The 15,368-nt window shown below is 46.8% G+C and overlaps 3 protein-coding genes across 3 annotated transcripts; 2 read left to right on the plus strand and 1 right to left on the minus strand.

Moving 5' to 3' along the window:
- Positions 1-3,685: 3,685 nt before the first annotated feature.
- On the minus strand, positions 3,686-4,066 carry PHALS_13333 (uncharacterized protein; the record flags this gene model as incomplete). The annotated part of the gene is made up of 1 exon (XM_024729072.1): positions 3,686-4,066. The coding sequence occupies one exon, from the start codon at positions 4,064-4,066 to the stop codon at positions 3,686-3,688; it is 381 nt and encodes a 126-aa protein (XP_024579485.1).
- A 1,856-nt stretch (positions 4,067-5,922) lies between these two features.
- On the plus strand, positions 5,923-6,214 carry PHALS_13334 (uncharacterized protein; the record flags this gene model as incomplete). Its single annotated transcript, XM_024729073.1, has 2 exons — positions 5,923-6,084; positions 6,134-6,214. 2 exons carry the CDS (start codon positions 5,923-5,925, stop codon positions 6,212-6,214), a joined length of 243 nt encoding a protein of 80 aa, XP_024579486.1.
- A 6,791-nt stretch (positions 6,215-13,005) lies between these two features.
- Positions 13,006-13,250, plus strand: PHALS_13335 (uncharacterized protein; the record flags this gene model as incomplete). Its single annotated transcript, XM_024729074.1, has 2 exons — positions 13,006-13,056; positions 13,134-13,250. 2 exons carry the CDS (start codon positions 13,006-13,008, stop codon positions 13,248-13,250), a joined length of 168 nt encoding a protein of 55 aa, XP_024579487.1.
- Between the last annotated feature and the right edge of the window lie 2,118 nt (positions 13,251-15,368).

A 15,368-nucleotide genomic window follows, 5' to 3' on the forward strand; every position in this document is an offset into this window, starting at 1 on the left:
ATATTCTTACATCTTCCGGTGTGTTACCCCTATCGACGGGAAATGCGCAGGCCCAGTAGGCGTGGGGTGGCCTACTGGGGTGGAAGTAGCGACTTTCTCCTGCGCAAATATTGTGCAGGGGGAGATTCGACTTCTTACGAAGGTGGAGAGGAAGGGAGGCCCTCCCGTTATTTTGCAACGGTAAAAGGGGGTATGGGAGACCCTTCAGAGTCCTTGTTGATTCTAAAGCGTCAGATTATTATGCTCAGAAGAGGAGTATCACGGAGAATTCGCTCCTCTTCGTTGTAGTATGCGCAAAGAATAATGGTAGCATTAATGTCCGTCTTGCGGCGGGTGTAATTGTTACGCGACCGAAGATCTAAGTCGATCTACGAGTCAAATTCTCTGACTTTGTCTTCAAGTCGATGTTCTCCGTCATCGACATGGTATGATCGGTATGATCTCATACCACGGTATGCGTGGTTAGACTATCACGAGCCATGGATCGATTGGAGAACCAGGAAGATTGCGAGTAGCTCGCCGGGTGGAAGTCATACCTACGGACGTCGTGACCCGTCGTGGCTATCCACCAGAGTCGCAACTTTACAATCGAAAATGGAGCTCACTATGTTGGCGTTTGCGACATAGTTGTGAAGCCACAAGTCACCCAGAAGTTGCGGTATGCGACGCCATTTGTGTCGAAACAAGATGCTCCAGTAGATATATCTACTACTCTGGAAGCCTATGCTCCAGTAGTTATTGCTGCTGTGAAGGCTACTATGCTCCAGTAGTTAAATCTACTGTGGAAACCAGTGCTTTGGTAGATTACACCACCATGAAGCACGTTATGCTCCAGTAGGCAAATCTACTGCGGAAGAAACACCATATAGAGCACTACTGTGGAGAATGAGAAGAGAAGAGAAGAGACAGCGATTTGATTCGCAAACTGAATCAATTATTTCAAGAGTTCGTGTGTTCCCTATTTCGCCCTTGAGTCCAAGTACACGTCAACATGTCGGAGTTCGGAACTCCCGTGCAGCCATGGCATACGACACGAGATCGAGATTTAACCGGGTGCAGGATACCTGCTATTACATAAATCGCCGTTGCCAGCTGATCATTATTTTAGGACTCGTTCTTTGCTGCTAAACAGCAACAGGGGTGGGTGAGAGAGATTAAATCTTCCCACAGTGTGCCAACCTTTTGCGCTCGCAAACGCAATGGCAAGAAGTCCTAGTACAGAACTTTATCCCTCGCAAGGATGCCAGTATCAACAAGGTGACTGGCTCAAAAATCTTTAGTGTAATTGATCTGGATTGATCTAGTAGATGGCTACAATCAAGTTTTAATGAATCCTCCATAGCGGTTGCTATGGGAGTGGTATCTCGTTATGCACTTAATCCGTCCATTGCAATCGTTTGCGTCGACGTTTCTCGATGACATCTTTGTCCATCCAAAGCCCTAAACAGGTCAATCGATTTACCAAGCTCATCCTGAACACATGGAACAGGCATTGGCGCGTATGACAAAACATCATCGATTGACATATAGGTATTCGGCGCCAGAGAAGTACTTGTTTTGGGCTGTTTGTCGGCGCCGACGGTGTCTGGGCAGACCCAGCGACGAACAAAGCGATCTCAGAATGGCCTGCGCCAACTAACCAGAAGGACTTGAGAAAAAGGCTGGGTCTGGCCAACTATTTCCATTGGTATACCAAGAATTGTGCCGACTTGGCACGCCTGCTATCGGACTTGTTGAAGAAAGATCAAGAGTGGTTATGGACAAAATGATGTGCAGTCGCCTTTGAATAGATCAAGCATAGCTTGCAGGTAGCAGCAATTTTGGCGTTATCAGCTGACGATTTACCGTACAGTGTCGTGCGCGTAGCCTCCGACTTTGCGATCGGGTGTGCAGTGCTACAGCAAGCTGTACAGACAAGAATGTGTCATCTTGTATCAGTCAAGCAGCTGAAAACAGCTGAACGGAATAACCCCGCTCACGACAAAAATCTGTTGGCAATGCAGTATGCTTTGGCAAACTTTTGATCTACCTCGTAGGGTCCAAGCCTTTCGCCGTTCACACCGACCACGCATCGCTGCGTACAGCGACTCAAGCGCCGCAGTTGTCACAATGGATGACCCGTTGATATTCTTTCCAGAACACAACTTTACTGTGGTATAAAAGTCAGGAAAACTGAATGTTTTGGAGGATGCCTTATCTCGGCGTCCTGATTGCACATGATCAGTGATTTCCCAAGCTTCTTCCAGCGTGCTCGATATGACACGGCAAGCGTATCCAAACGACCCATATTGTGCTGTTTTCCATAAGTGGTGGACAACAATGGGTAATTCAGCTTTATCGACATAATAATATCCGCGAGATTGCGCTCGGACTCATCCATACTCCCTCGAGGACGGATTACTGTTCTACCAAGTACATGAAAGAGATGTCTCGCCTATCGCGAGGCATCTCGGTCCGAAAAAGGCTTATGTAGCGCTTGCACACCACTTTCGGTGGCCCAAAATGTATGCTTGGGTTTAGAAGTACCTTCGTACGTGTGACGTTTGTCAGCGTGTAAAGCTCTCTCCACACAGTCAGGGTCCGTTGCAGACTAGCAGATTGCTGACGGTCCGTCACTTTGGACTTTTTCTCTGATCCTGATGCCGCTGGAAGTAATGATTTTTGGTCTTTGTAGACTGATGGTGCACCTCGCACCAACGGCTGATTTTGTTTATGGGGAACAGAGCGCTCGATTATTTATCGATCATGTCTTTCGGCATCGTGAATTACCAGAGTCACTCGTATCCGATCGTAATACGCGCTTTACAGCGGGCTTTTAAATAAGATTATTTCATTTTCTAGGTACTCGCTAAGAGATGGCCACCAAGGACCATCCAGAGACCGATGGTTAGATTGAACGCGCGTATCGCGTTGTGGAAGACACTTTGTGCATCGTCGCCGACGAGATGGAGCTATCTGTCCCGATAGTCAAATTTGCCATCAACAACGCAGTTTATGCTTCAACAAGCTTTACGCCATTTTACATTAATAGCATTCGTCATCCGGCATTGCCTCTTTGTCTTATATGGACACGCAAGATTCTGGGGAGGGAGGGGCTCGGCAAGCGTTTGCCTCCCAGCTCACTACGATTGGAAGGCGTCAGATTTGTCAAAGTTTACGACCGAAAGAGAAAATATTGTATCACGCTTACGTGATGTTATAGTGATTTAATAAATAATAACTATAATGCTGATACGTATGGACGTGAGAACGCACATGTATTTAAAAAATGTTGATTATATACTAGTCAGCGTCAAGAACATAACTGACGCTGTCGTCAAGTCGAGGATTTTCCAAGCTCCTTTTCCGATACCTTAGTCCCTCCAAGGTCTTGAAATGTGCCGGAAATGCGTACACATTGATTTACCAAGCTGAATCCTTATTCATCCAGCGCTTACGCAAGCCATAATTTAGTGATTCTTCAAATCGTACGAATTGTACGAATGAGGTTGATCGTAGTCCGCAACGGCGACAAACGTGTCGGTGAAACCCTACTGTGCCATAGCACTCTGAAGTTGGTGAACTTCATCACGAAGACTTAGATTCTCCGCTATAAGGCATTCATCCACAGAGCAAACATTTTTGTGTGAATGTTCACCTTCACATGGCGAGCTTCAGCGCACAGTGATTCCGTCGCCTTCGACATTTAATGACCCATCTTCGCGATCGCGTTCTCATTTGCGTCTGAAAATGCTACGACCTCCTCCAGACGCATCGTTGCTTCCCTCGTCTGCAAGTATAGCGCCGACAAAAACGCCATCGAGACATTGATGTCGATTTTATGATCACCAAGGATTTCTTTACCGGTGGTAGATTTTTGGGGTTGTCTAATTCCATATAGGAAAGATTGTGCTGGCACGCCGACACCGTAAGAAGCTACAGCTCCTTGTGAGATACCTCGGCTGTCAAGATTTGATTGCTCATTCGCAAATCCTTGCTGATTGCCGAGACGTAGTCCGTAAGTGGGAAGTTGCAAACCCCCACTGGCTCCACTACGAGCCGAAACGAAAGAAGAGCTCTGTCCCATCGCTTGGGGTCTAACCATGGGAGCCGAAGACGACCAATACAGTGACGATGCACCTCACCCATGTTTCCACGAAATGTAACAATATTTGCTCTGACCTGTCCCTCGCATACGAGTTTCGCGTATCGAAACGCATGTCGCGCACCTTAGCGATCGCCAGATAACGACAAAAAACTGCCTGTCAGGTTTGCGATAGCTCTCAATCGCAATCAACTTTAAGGTGTGCACCCACTCCCAGAATGTTCTGTTAATGTTGTTGGGCGACTCCGCTGGCCGTGTTTGCACCCATGGTATCCCACGTACATTATAGTTTGGATTGCATGCGCCGCAATGACGCAACAGCCATCGTCTCCGGTGTTGCGTGGTGAAAACAAACGGCTCGACGGCCTCCTTCAGAGTCATCAGATTGCGTTCCGGTGGAACTGCCTGATCAAATCAGCGGACTCCTCACGTTATTCAGGCTCCATCTCCATACCAGCGCTGATATTTTGAAGGTTTGGAATGTGCCACATGTCATCATTCGACAGTGATTGCGAAGCGTGTTTTCCGCGCATGGCACGGGCTACTAACGTCGTCGCCGTTGGCGTACTCGTTGGAAGTGTAGGCGCAGTCACTTACTCTTGAGCGTCTTTGCTTCAGCAACAAAAGGTGGAGGAAGCTCTCATTCTTCATGGTCGTCCGCCGACATGTGGTCGTCACTCATCTCGATATATGGATTCTGGTGCGTTCTTTCAGCTTTCCAACTCGTGGAGAAGACCAAAAAGTTGCTGTCGTCTTCGTCGCCGCCCGAATTCGAAGACGCCTCCGTTTCCGGTTACATCGGTTGTGCTGGCGACTCCACTTGACGCTGACGTCGCTCCTAGGCAAATTTTTCGAGCTTGGCAGCTGGTGTGTTCACATTTCTACCACGGGCGTGTCGCTGTCGCCAGGCTTGGGAGGAGCCACTCTGCGTCCATTCCCAATAGATGCCTCTCGCTCTTGTAATGTCGTGTCCGACATCTTTCGCGTCCTAAGTGATACAAGGTTTTCTTTAAGGTATCCCTGTTCTTCTGGGACAAGTGTATGTCCTATATTGGGTAGTGGGTGGTGTAATGGGATGGTAGGCCTATTACACACTTTGTGTGGTACATATCAATAACTGGTTAACTAAGTGTGCACTATGCTAATTAGTAGGTGGTTACAATTAGGACACTTAGATTAGGATCAGGATGAAACCACCTATAAATTATTCAGTATTCATCTTGATCTAGAGATTCACACACGGCTGCGGTTAAAGGGGTGAGTACGTCAGCTACGCGATAAGACTAAGCCCCAGGGTAACGCCACCTCAGCGCAAGAGTGCGTGTAACCAGCTGTCCCATTAAAATAGTAGTGACGCTGCACAGGTTAGTGGCGAGAATAATTATCCAATCGTGAAAGGGTTTTCGAGATACCTTTAAATATCCACTCATTATCGACAGTAGCTCACATAAAGATGTTATACCGAAGGATGTTTGCAAAGAGTTGAATGACGACGGATCAGCGGTATGATACGGTCAGTAGTGAGAAGAAGCTGATCTCACCACCGTAACGGACAAGTCTGCACTCGTAGAGCACTGAGAGTGCAGCTATCCTAAGAGATCCTATAAGAGAATATTCGTTGCCGGAAGAATAGACACTCGCAATTATGAATTCGGGCGTCCAAGGTGTTCATATCAAGCTAGAGGCATTGCTGAGCTCCGAGATGCGATTCTTACCGCGTGGTTGTCAAGAAATAGTTGCATTTTCTTACCGGCGCTTGGTTATCAGATCATCTATCAGGCAGCGTGTGTGCTGAGAAAATAAAAGATTGGAAAGAACTGACTAGAATTGGTGTGTGCATGGACCGTACTATCTTAAATACGTTTAACTTGCCTGTGTGGTCATTTGATAGAGATCGTATAAGGCTTAAGCAACGAGAATCATTTTATCTGAGCTGTACTCGTCATCACCCACAAATAGTCGCCATTTCTCGATATTTATTGACGTCATCTACATCCAAGGTGCAAAAAAACACCTCATCCTGTGTCGTTTTGTACACTGAAATGGCAGCTGCTAGCTATTCAAGTTTACAAAGATCACACTGCTGAGGTGAAGCTTCAAAGCACCCTTAAACTTTTGTGGCTGACATGAGAGGATGTCATTATTCAAATTTCTACTAAGCTCTCCTTACCACCTTCTACTATTTGAGAGGCAGAATAAACGCTTTCAAACGAATCCCAAGCGCTCCTGGTATTTTAAGTGAATGCGTTATGCGCATTGCGAACATAATGTTGATAAATGTATTGCTAAGTGTTGCATTTATCTGATTTCACTATACTATTTGATATTTAACTTCGAAGCAGTCTTAGACACGATCTCGAGCAAGCAAAGAGCTGTAGCTACTCAAAAATTTTCAGACATTGCTAAGGGTGTGGGCGCGAAAAACATCAAGACTAGGCAGGCGGAAAATGTCAAGCAAGCAAATTGAAAGTTAATCCTTGATCAGTCGATTTATTTGGCAATGTAAAAGGGTGCTCTTCACAACACACTCTCAAACACAACACATACGCTTGTGAGACGAGAAAGCGATTCCTATCGCGGAGGGATAAGGACAGTCTCGACTTGGAGGGAAGACGAACGACGTGAGGCAAATTTGCAACTGAATTAAAAACATATACCTTCTACAAAAGGTGAAATTCAAGTTTTTCGAAGTTCAAGATCTGTACACCCAAGATCTTGTATAAATTCAAGCTGAGATTTAACCTTAGTGCACCCTTTATTTTAGAAGCTCTTCGGGTGTTTTGCATGTAGTTCTAGGACACGTCGGTCGCGTCACCAGAGCAGATAGTAGGAGCCTGCATTCTGTATCATACAGAACATTTCTGACTTGAAATAAGATGTTGTATGCATGTAAGAACACGATACTGTAATCTTCGTTTATAGATGTTCACAATGTATAAGCACAACATGTAATGGCTAGTGTAGCCTATTCCAGGCGAGGAGTGCCAAACGATTCATTCAGCTTTGTTGTCCTTGTCAAAGTCTTGAATCGAGAATCTGAATGCTTTTTGAGTGCAAAGCTGTTCTTGAAATTGATCAGCTTTAGTTGTCGAGCCAGATCTGATATAGTGCTTCAATAAAGCTTGAATGTTGAGCGTAATCACTCCCATTTGTAATCAGAAGTAGGGAATTAATGTAGCTGACATCGTAAATATTTTAGGGGGGTTGTACGAGGTACTATACGCATCAAAATAAAGTTCCCGGACGGGGGCTCAAAGTCCGGGCTTGCATTTGTAATTAAAGAAGCTCTCATAATTATTCTAACTCTCAAATCAGTCAGCTGTGGAGCACAATTTCACAATTTTAATGACTGCTAAAAGTGGCCAGAGTCATTCCGTTTTATACATTTGACTTTTGAGGCTTAAGATGCCCTAGTCTTCCAGACGCTTGAAGCAGTCGATTTAAGAAGTATTTTGACATGTTGCGTGCAGCCTAAGTCGAACATTTCGATAGAATTAATCTCGTATTGTAATTCAGCTTATGTGTGACTAGATCCATTTGAGATGTGCAATTGGCGATCAGTAGACGCCGGGTTCCCTATGTACTGATTGTGCATATTCTTAAGTGTTTGAAGAGATATCATTATTATCTTAGCTAGATAAGTTTATGCAGAGAAGATGTAGCGATATTTAAGTGTGATCGGAATCAATTAGATCAATTGCGACTTAGTGTTTTGATTTATAAAAACTTCGGATGACATGCGGCTCTTTGGTTGAAGCGGTGTTTCCGTTCTAAACGGAGCTGCACCCTTGCAGCTTTTGTAAGTGTTCTCGCCGCCTATTCAGATATTTCGCGTGCGATTGCATTTCAGAAGGAGTAGGTGGACTTCGATAAGAAGTTGGGAATTTTCATTGCCAATGTGGCAATATGGCAGCCGATTCTCTCCCCGAGGCGGTTGCCGTGACCGTCTTTATGGACGTCCTTCGTGACGGCGTGGTCAGACTGAAAATCTACCGGGTGCATCCTTCTTCGTTGAAGAAGCGGTGAATGTGAATACCAATTTTATCTTTAAGTCGGCACGACTTGATTGGAATGCACATCATCAGAGCTCGTCGAGCGGGCCTGAGCCAATGTATCTCAGCTATGCTGAGGAAGTGGGAGGAAGAGCTCCGAGCTGCCGAGCAGCGTGTAAACAGCCGACGGTGTTTTGTCTCTAGACATTTGTCACCTTCTGATTGGTTGTATCCGGCACAAGGCGCGTAAAGGCTCATCGAACTGACGTCCCGCTTCAAATTAGTCGGGTCTGTCGCGAAAAACGAGCAAGCCAAGGCGCTCTACTGGAAAAAAATCAAGTTCTGTTGAGCCTCAATGAGGTAGAGGGCAGCAAGGCCCAGCCTCGAAGAGCTACCAGCTCATGAACACGGAACGTGTATGCAATCCGAGCTTGGTGATCGCCAAAACGACCGTGAAGGGCTTTAAGAAGCCACGGAAATCTTGATCGATGGTGATGCGTCCGGCAATTATGCTCGACGCTTTACAATTGAAGAATGTCAGTTGTATGCTGAGGTGCTGGGAGCGCGGCTGGGTGATTTCGTTACTGTTCGCTTAGCGATGGGGATTTGTGTCACTATGCCGAGGGTCCCTGTGGACCTCGGTGTCAGGTTTCTTGACTTTGATAGCGAGGAGTGCTGCCCGGATTTAGACTTGGATGCAAGGTATGACCTTATCCTTGGTTAGAAAACCATGATATATGGATTTTTTGGAGGCCGAAGACCTTGGTACTACGCGCACATCTCCTGGTGGAACTTTGATGAGTCATGAACTCACATCTGCTAGAAGGCAGAAGCACTATTGGCACGGGCACTAGACCGGGACGGTCAATTTGCTGGATATCGGAGTACCCGATTTGTCGAACATCAAAGGTGCTTTGGACAGAAGTCCCGAGCATAGCTCGCGTGCTGAACATTGAGTGGCATGTAACCCTCAGAGCGCTGCTCAAATATCGGAGCATTCGCTGTATGCCAAGAGTGGCATGGTCGATCGAGGGCCGAGGCATCAAGGCGAGGCCCTTGTGATGTCCTTGGAGTGGCAGGTGATCCACTGAGTACTGCTCACGTTTTGAAGCAGTTGCCGCATGCCAAGATAGGCATGATCGGACGAGGTTTGAGGCATTCTGGGCAGGGCTCTTGGGTTGCGCGTGGAGTGGCACGTCTTTTACTGGAATAATACAACAAATATAGCAGCTCTTCGTCGGTAGTAATTAATAAGATCAAAGCTCCAATGGAGCAGGGAGTGGGGACACTGAACGACGTCGAGTGCATTTTCCGAGTGGTCGCGATGAGACGTAAAACCTCTATAGAGACGAGAGGGCGATACCGTATGTTATCTGCAAGACGCAGGGCGTCGATCCTTACCCAGGGTGTGTCTACTGTAGACGATAGCACACAGCTTAACACCCTTGTCAACGGTATGACGGGGGAGGAAGATGGTGACGCCACCCTCCAGGCTATTCTCGCAGTAGATACTCTTCTTGAGCTGGACAAGATGTCCATTGAAGAGTTTGGTGGTGTCTTGAAGGCAGGCGATTTAGCCGAGGTGGTTATTACAGGACCGAACGAGGAAATTAACTCGTCGTCGCTTCTAGATGAAGCTGCCCTGGGGGACACTAAGAAAATGCTAAACGCACGAAGGGGATCGTTGTTTCTAAAAGATCCTTCGATTCCAAAACGAGAATTCCAAGGCGTCGTCTCCAGAGACCCGCCGTCAGTCCTACCTCTGGACGAGGTGTGCGTCATGAGATCGACTTGGTTCCGGGAAACAAATACTTTAAACACGCCAATGGCCCCAGCCTAAAGAGCGGTGTGACGTCATCGACCCTTTTTCAGTGCGAGTACGAGGCGGGAATGGTGCGTGAGAGCAGGTCTCCCCATTTGACACCCACGTTTTATGTCCGGAAGTCGGACATTAGATGGCATATCGTTCTCGCTTACAATAAGGTAAACGCTACCACCATTCCGGCACAGACGCCAATTTCTAGGAAATATGTTCTCCAGGACAATTTGATTGACTGTACAAAGTACAATGCACTCGACTCTGTCGATGGATATTACCATTGCTCATGAGAGCTAGTGATTTTCCGCTAACAGTAGGTAGCTCTCCGAGCGGGATGCCCTGGGAGTGGCTTGTGATACCGCAAGGGCTGTCAAATGCGCCAACAACATTTAATCGTCTTGTGACGCAATTGTTCAGGCCCCACCGGGCATATGCATAAACCTACTTTGACGACGTTTTCGTCCACAGGCGTGCGAAGCACGGGAGGACGGATGTAAAAAACCACATCGTTCAATTCAGAGCAGTGCTTGAATGCGTGCGCACGAATAAGCTGTATGCTGATGTAGACAAGAGCATATTTGGCGCCGTAGAAATCACCTTTCTAAGGTGCTTCAGTGGTAAGCGTGACCTTCAAGCGGATCCCGCTAAGGTCAAGGATATTGTGGACCGGCCGGTTCCAAAGAACCAAAACGACTTGCGCAAGTGGCTTGGCCTTGCCAACTACTTGCACAAGTTTATGCAAATTATTCGGAAATGGCATGGACATTGTCTAATATCCTTAAGTAGGATACAGAAGGTGTTGGGACACCGGGCATTAGAAGGCTTTTGACAGGGTCGAAGACAGTCTCCTTCATACTCCAATACTGGCGTTGTCAGACCCTGATCATCCTTTAGTGTCGTCTGTGACCCTTCGGACTTGTCATTGGCTGTTCACTGCTGCAAGCAAACGCCGAGGGGCGAGATAGGGTAATCACATTCGAATCCCACCAGCTGAAGGCTGCGGAGAGGAACTACCAGCCCACCACAAGGAATTACCTTCGATGAAAAATATACTTGTCAAGTTCATGGCGTACCTGCTTGGCTCAAAGCCGTTTGTAATCTACACAGATCTTGCACTGCGACTCAGTCGCCTCACCCCTCACAGAAAATGGCCAGGTGGCTCTCATTCTTTGCAGAATATAACTTCAAGGTGAGGTATTGGCCATGAGAGCAGAATGCTTTAGCTGATATGTTCTCACACAGACCAGATCATGAGCTTGCTCATGTCACGACGGTGACGTCGTTGGTGGCAGATTTGATCCGCGCCTTGTACGCGAGTGATGATATGTGCGTATCGCTGCTACAGTCTTTCGGGAGAAAGGAATTTGGAGACTCGTGTAGGCCACGAGATGTGTTTCCCCACGATGAGGACATGAAAAACCTTATCTTTTATGAGACCCACGACACCCTACTGAGTGGTCATCTCAGTTATGAGAAGACGTACAACTCGATGCGTTGCCACAATTGGTGGCGGCACGGCTGGTCAGTTTACCGGTACCCTCCGGGTGTAGGCTGTCCATTAGTATGGACTTTGTGTTTGGCCTACCTTAGCACTCGGCGGGCAACACGGGTGTGGTGGCCTTTGCGGATCATTTGAGCAAGATGGCTCATGGAGCGGCTGTGCCGGACACCATCGACGGTGTGGGTACAGCTACGTTGTTTGCGAATCGTGTATTTTGACAGCATGAACTCCCGGAGTCTGATAGAAACCGCGCTTTCCTGGGCTATCATCTTCAGGGTGCTGGGCGCTAAGGTGACTATGCCAATAGCGGACTACCCACAGACTGATGGTCAGAATGAGCGCGTAAATCGTGTTCTTGAAAACATTCTTCGCATCGCCTGCGCTGAGACGCTGAAGCGCTGGAGCGCTATCTATTCACTCATAGCGTTTTTGCTGAACAATGCAATACATTCGCCTATCGGCAACACGCCGTTTTACGTGAACAGGTTCGTTATCCCTTGCGTCCCCTGACGCCGCCATCCAATGACTCTGGGCTTAGTGGACGAGGAATAGCCGAACGGCTAGCTGATGTCATCCCTCTCAGCGTTCGTAAAGAAGTCGATGACTTCCTGCCTAACAGACTGAGTGTCTTACGACACGTTCGCGACACGATGGCTGAAAGCCAAGACATGCAAAAAGATTATTCAGATGGATGAAGCAGAAAGCTTTAAGGTCGGAGAGCTGAATCCTAAAGACCTTTCTACACATGCAACCTCTGCTTTCCTTAACACAAAGCCTCGTTCACGTTTTATTGGAACTTTTAAGGTCGTGGCCAAGCGAGGCTTTGCGTATGCTGAACCTTCCGAGAAGGATGCGCGCTAACCCGGTGTTTTATGTGTGCTTGCTCAAGCAATACCGAGATCCGGCGCAAGTGAATGCAGAAATGTTGGAGCCGGGGTAGCTTCTTAAAAGGAGCTCGGCCACCCAGAAGCTGAACCTGCACCTGGTTCTGAGCATGAGTGCAGCTATTTCCGTTACAAACGGCGCAAGGCGCTTCATCATTGCACGAAGTGACGTATTCGTCTGCTCGACGGTTAGGAGTCGCTCCAACAGAGCACGGTTATCGTCAACGTAAGTCAGTCGGTGCAAAAATTGCTGCAGGCTCTCGGGGTCTTTCACACAGCGGTAGGCGACCTCGGCAAGACGCTCGGCATGCCGACGGAACTTGTCCTCCAATGCTCGAGGAGCATGACGAGTCACCGGACGGCGATCGACCAAGCAACCCCCGACTCTTCTCGATGAGAATGAAATGTTAAGAAATACAAAATACATAGAAAAAATATTTTGTTCTTTACCGAAAGCACGTAATATATTTTTCCCAGGGGTTATTATTTATAACAAACATTTACTTACGTCTTTTTGTACGGATTCCTGAACGACAAAATGTTTTAAAGTCAACCTTTTGCCAGATTGGTCGTCGAATGTGCAGATACATTGCTTCACGTCTAAATTTAATTTGATACAGACTCTTCGGGATAGATCACAAATCAGTCGAAAACTCACATCCTCGCAGATTTCTAATGTAGATTTAGAGAAAATAGAGACATTCATAACATGAAGAGCTCGAATTATGGGATGCAAATACAACGCCGATAACCGCAGCGTCTTGTCACGACTTGCAGTAAGTGCAGCGGCTTTTACACTTTGGCGTTGAGCTCATCAACTTGTTAGCTGTGAGCGCAAGCTTGCTTTGTCCAGCAAGTTGATGCCGCAGTGACCCTTAGTGACACTTGTCATCGCGATAGTAGATTCATCGAGCAGGAAGCTTATAGCCCTGTAGTGGTATTACCCTCGCTGTTCCGCAATCGATACTGAGGACATGATGCTGCTGAAAGTACTAAAAGGAACCAAGCAATGTGGTATAATCATGCCCAGCACATGCAAGCAGAAAAAGCAACAAGCGAGCTGTTTAAGCGACTTGTGCAACTGAACTGTATCCTAATGATAAAGCCGATAACACACTTAAAAAGGCAGCTCGTGACAAAAGAGTTCCGAAGTCTTCGTGTAACAGCAGCTAGCCGCGAAAAAATGCGCATGCAGTGGCACAATAATTGACCATCACAGTTTGAAATTCTATTAGCCATCTCATCTCCTGACTTTCTGATAGCAACAACTACAGTCGATATGGAGGCCTTGACAGCCAGTATGGAGATGTGAGACGACATTTGTCATCACAATTTGAAGCAAACTTGCGACAGCACGTGTACCCACCTCACGGAGAATCAACATAATTTTGGCGCTGAAAACCTCGCTGTGAAAAGCAGACAGCTAAAAAACGCCGGGTCAAGGTCGCAAGTTAAGCTAATCATACATTCGCCACGGTATTGAACAATTGAAGCCCGCACTACATCCAGTCACGTGATATTATGGTGGATAGCGTAAGCTCTTACCCTCAGTCTCTAGGTGAAGATTCGACAGTAAATAAAGACAACACAGATATCGCTAGTTACAGCAGTATGTCTTTTTCTATTGTGCGAGCTTCTCCACGCGTCAGTGCAAGCGCGCACTTTTTTATCAAACTCATTGAAGCTCATTGATAATCATAGCTTTACTTGATAAGCTTAATTTATGAATCTATTGCTAGCGTCCCCTCGCTAATATTGGTCTCTTTTTATCAAGAAATATATATAAATTCTGTTTTTCCGAGAAATTCGATTTCCACAGCTTAGTCGACCTCACCAAACCTGAATAATATGTGGTTCTCATATCTACTACCGAGATTATCTGCAACTTTTCGAGCGCTAAATCTCTCAGCATACCCAAAAACTATATCACCTCGATCTGCATGGTATCCGCAAGAGTGACAATGGAGCAGTCTTCCTTGGTATACTTCACGTTGTGTACAGGGACGCGATTTCTCACTGAGAAGGTTGCAGCACTACATATAATAGGCTTCATCAATGTTCGGGACAGGCAGGCTAGAGTAAGCGCAAATTTTGAGGGCGCTACAAACGGGTTCATACGTATCGCAGAACTCCGTAATTGCTCAATGTCCATGTCCTTTGTTCAAAGAAAGCTGTGGCAAGCGATTACTTTACAAGTCTTGCAGAGCCGAGTACAGCGGCTGTCTCAGAACTGCCAATGCAACAGTTGACCACATCGTCAGCACATACCATACCCATTTTACCATGCTGAGGAAACGCAATGTGAGCAGGAAAACACTTGCTGAATACTTTTATAGAGCAGATGGTGCAGCTGGGGTGCCGTAGCTCTTTGCTTAGAGGAAGTTAAGCCAAGGCCACCGACCTTGCGTCTTAATTAGATCCAGTACGATTGCAGCGGATCAAGTCCGCTGCCTATATGAGCACTGCCAACCTAAATGAACTCTTCCGTTTATAATTGAAAATGTATTTAGTTGTTTTATATGCGGCCGAGCCGCCAATATCTCAAACTCTAGGTTTTCCTGATAAATTGAGAAGTACCTAATTAATATCGTAAAACGTAAGTGATATAGTAATATGCATTACTTTTGGCAATCCTGCCTTGTGCTGGCTAATACACACTTATGTACGTACGGTCGCACCATCTTGTGTGACCCGCCCTTTCATAAACTTGTGAATACCCCCTCCCCTATTCACGTGTAATGGTCGCCTCATACGAGACTTGCGTGTCTGAGACACCTGAACGTACTTTAAGAACAACGTTTAACATTCTTTGCCCAATGATCCCTGTGTCTAGGACACGCAAAACACCCAGCCTGGTTGGTAGCGAGAGCGCCAGCGGGCAAAGCCCTTCTTCTTCTGCACAGATTGTATCTCCAGACAGTACGTCCGCGACTTCACGGGAAGCACATCTCAAGCTCTCTGCAACCGAGCGCAACACACTACACCCGCCCCGGGCGACGAATACCCTTATCGAGGAGTTGAAGGAAGTCAACTACGAACGGATATTCCTTTCCACGCACGGGAAGACGAGGATGATGGAGTACGTAAT

The sequence above is a fragment of the Plasmopara halstedii genome (genome assembly GCF_900000015.1).
Source record: "Plasmopara halstedii genome assembly, contig: Scaffold_658, whole genome shotgun sequence".
NCBI classification, from domain to species: Eukaryota; Oomycota; class Peronosporomycetes; order Peronosporales; family Peronosporaceae; genus Plasmopara; species Plasmopara halstedii.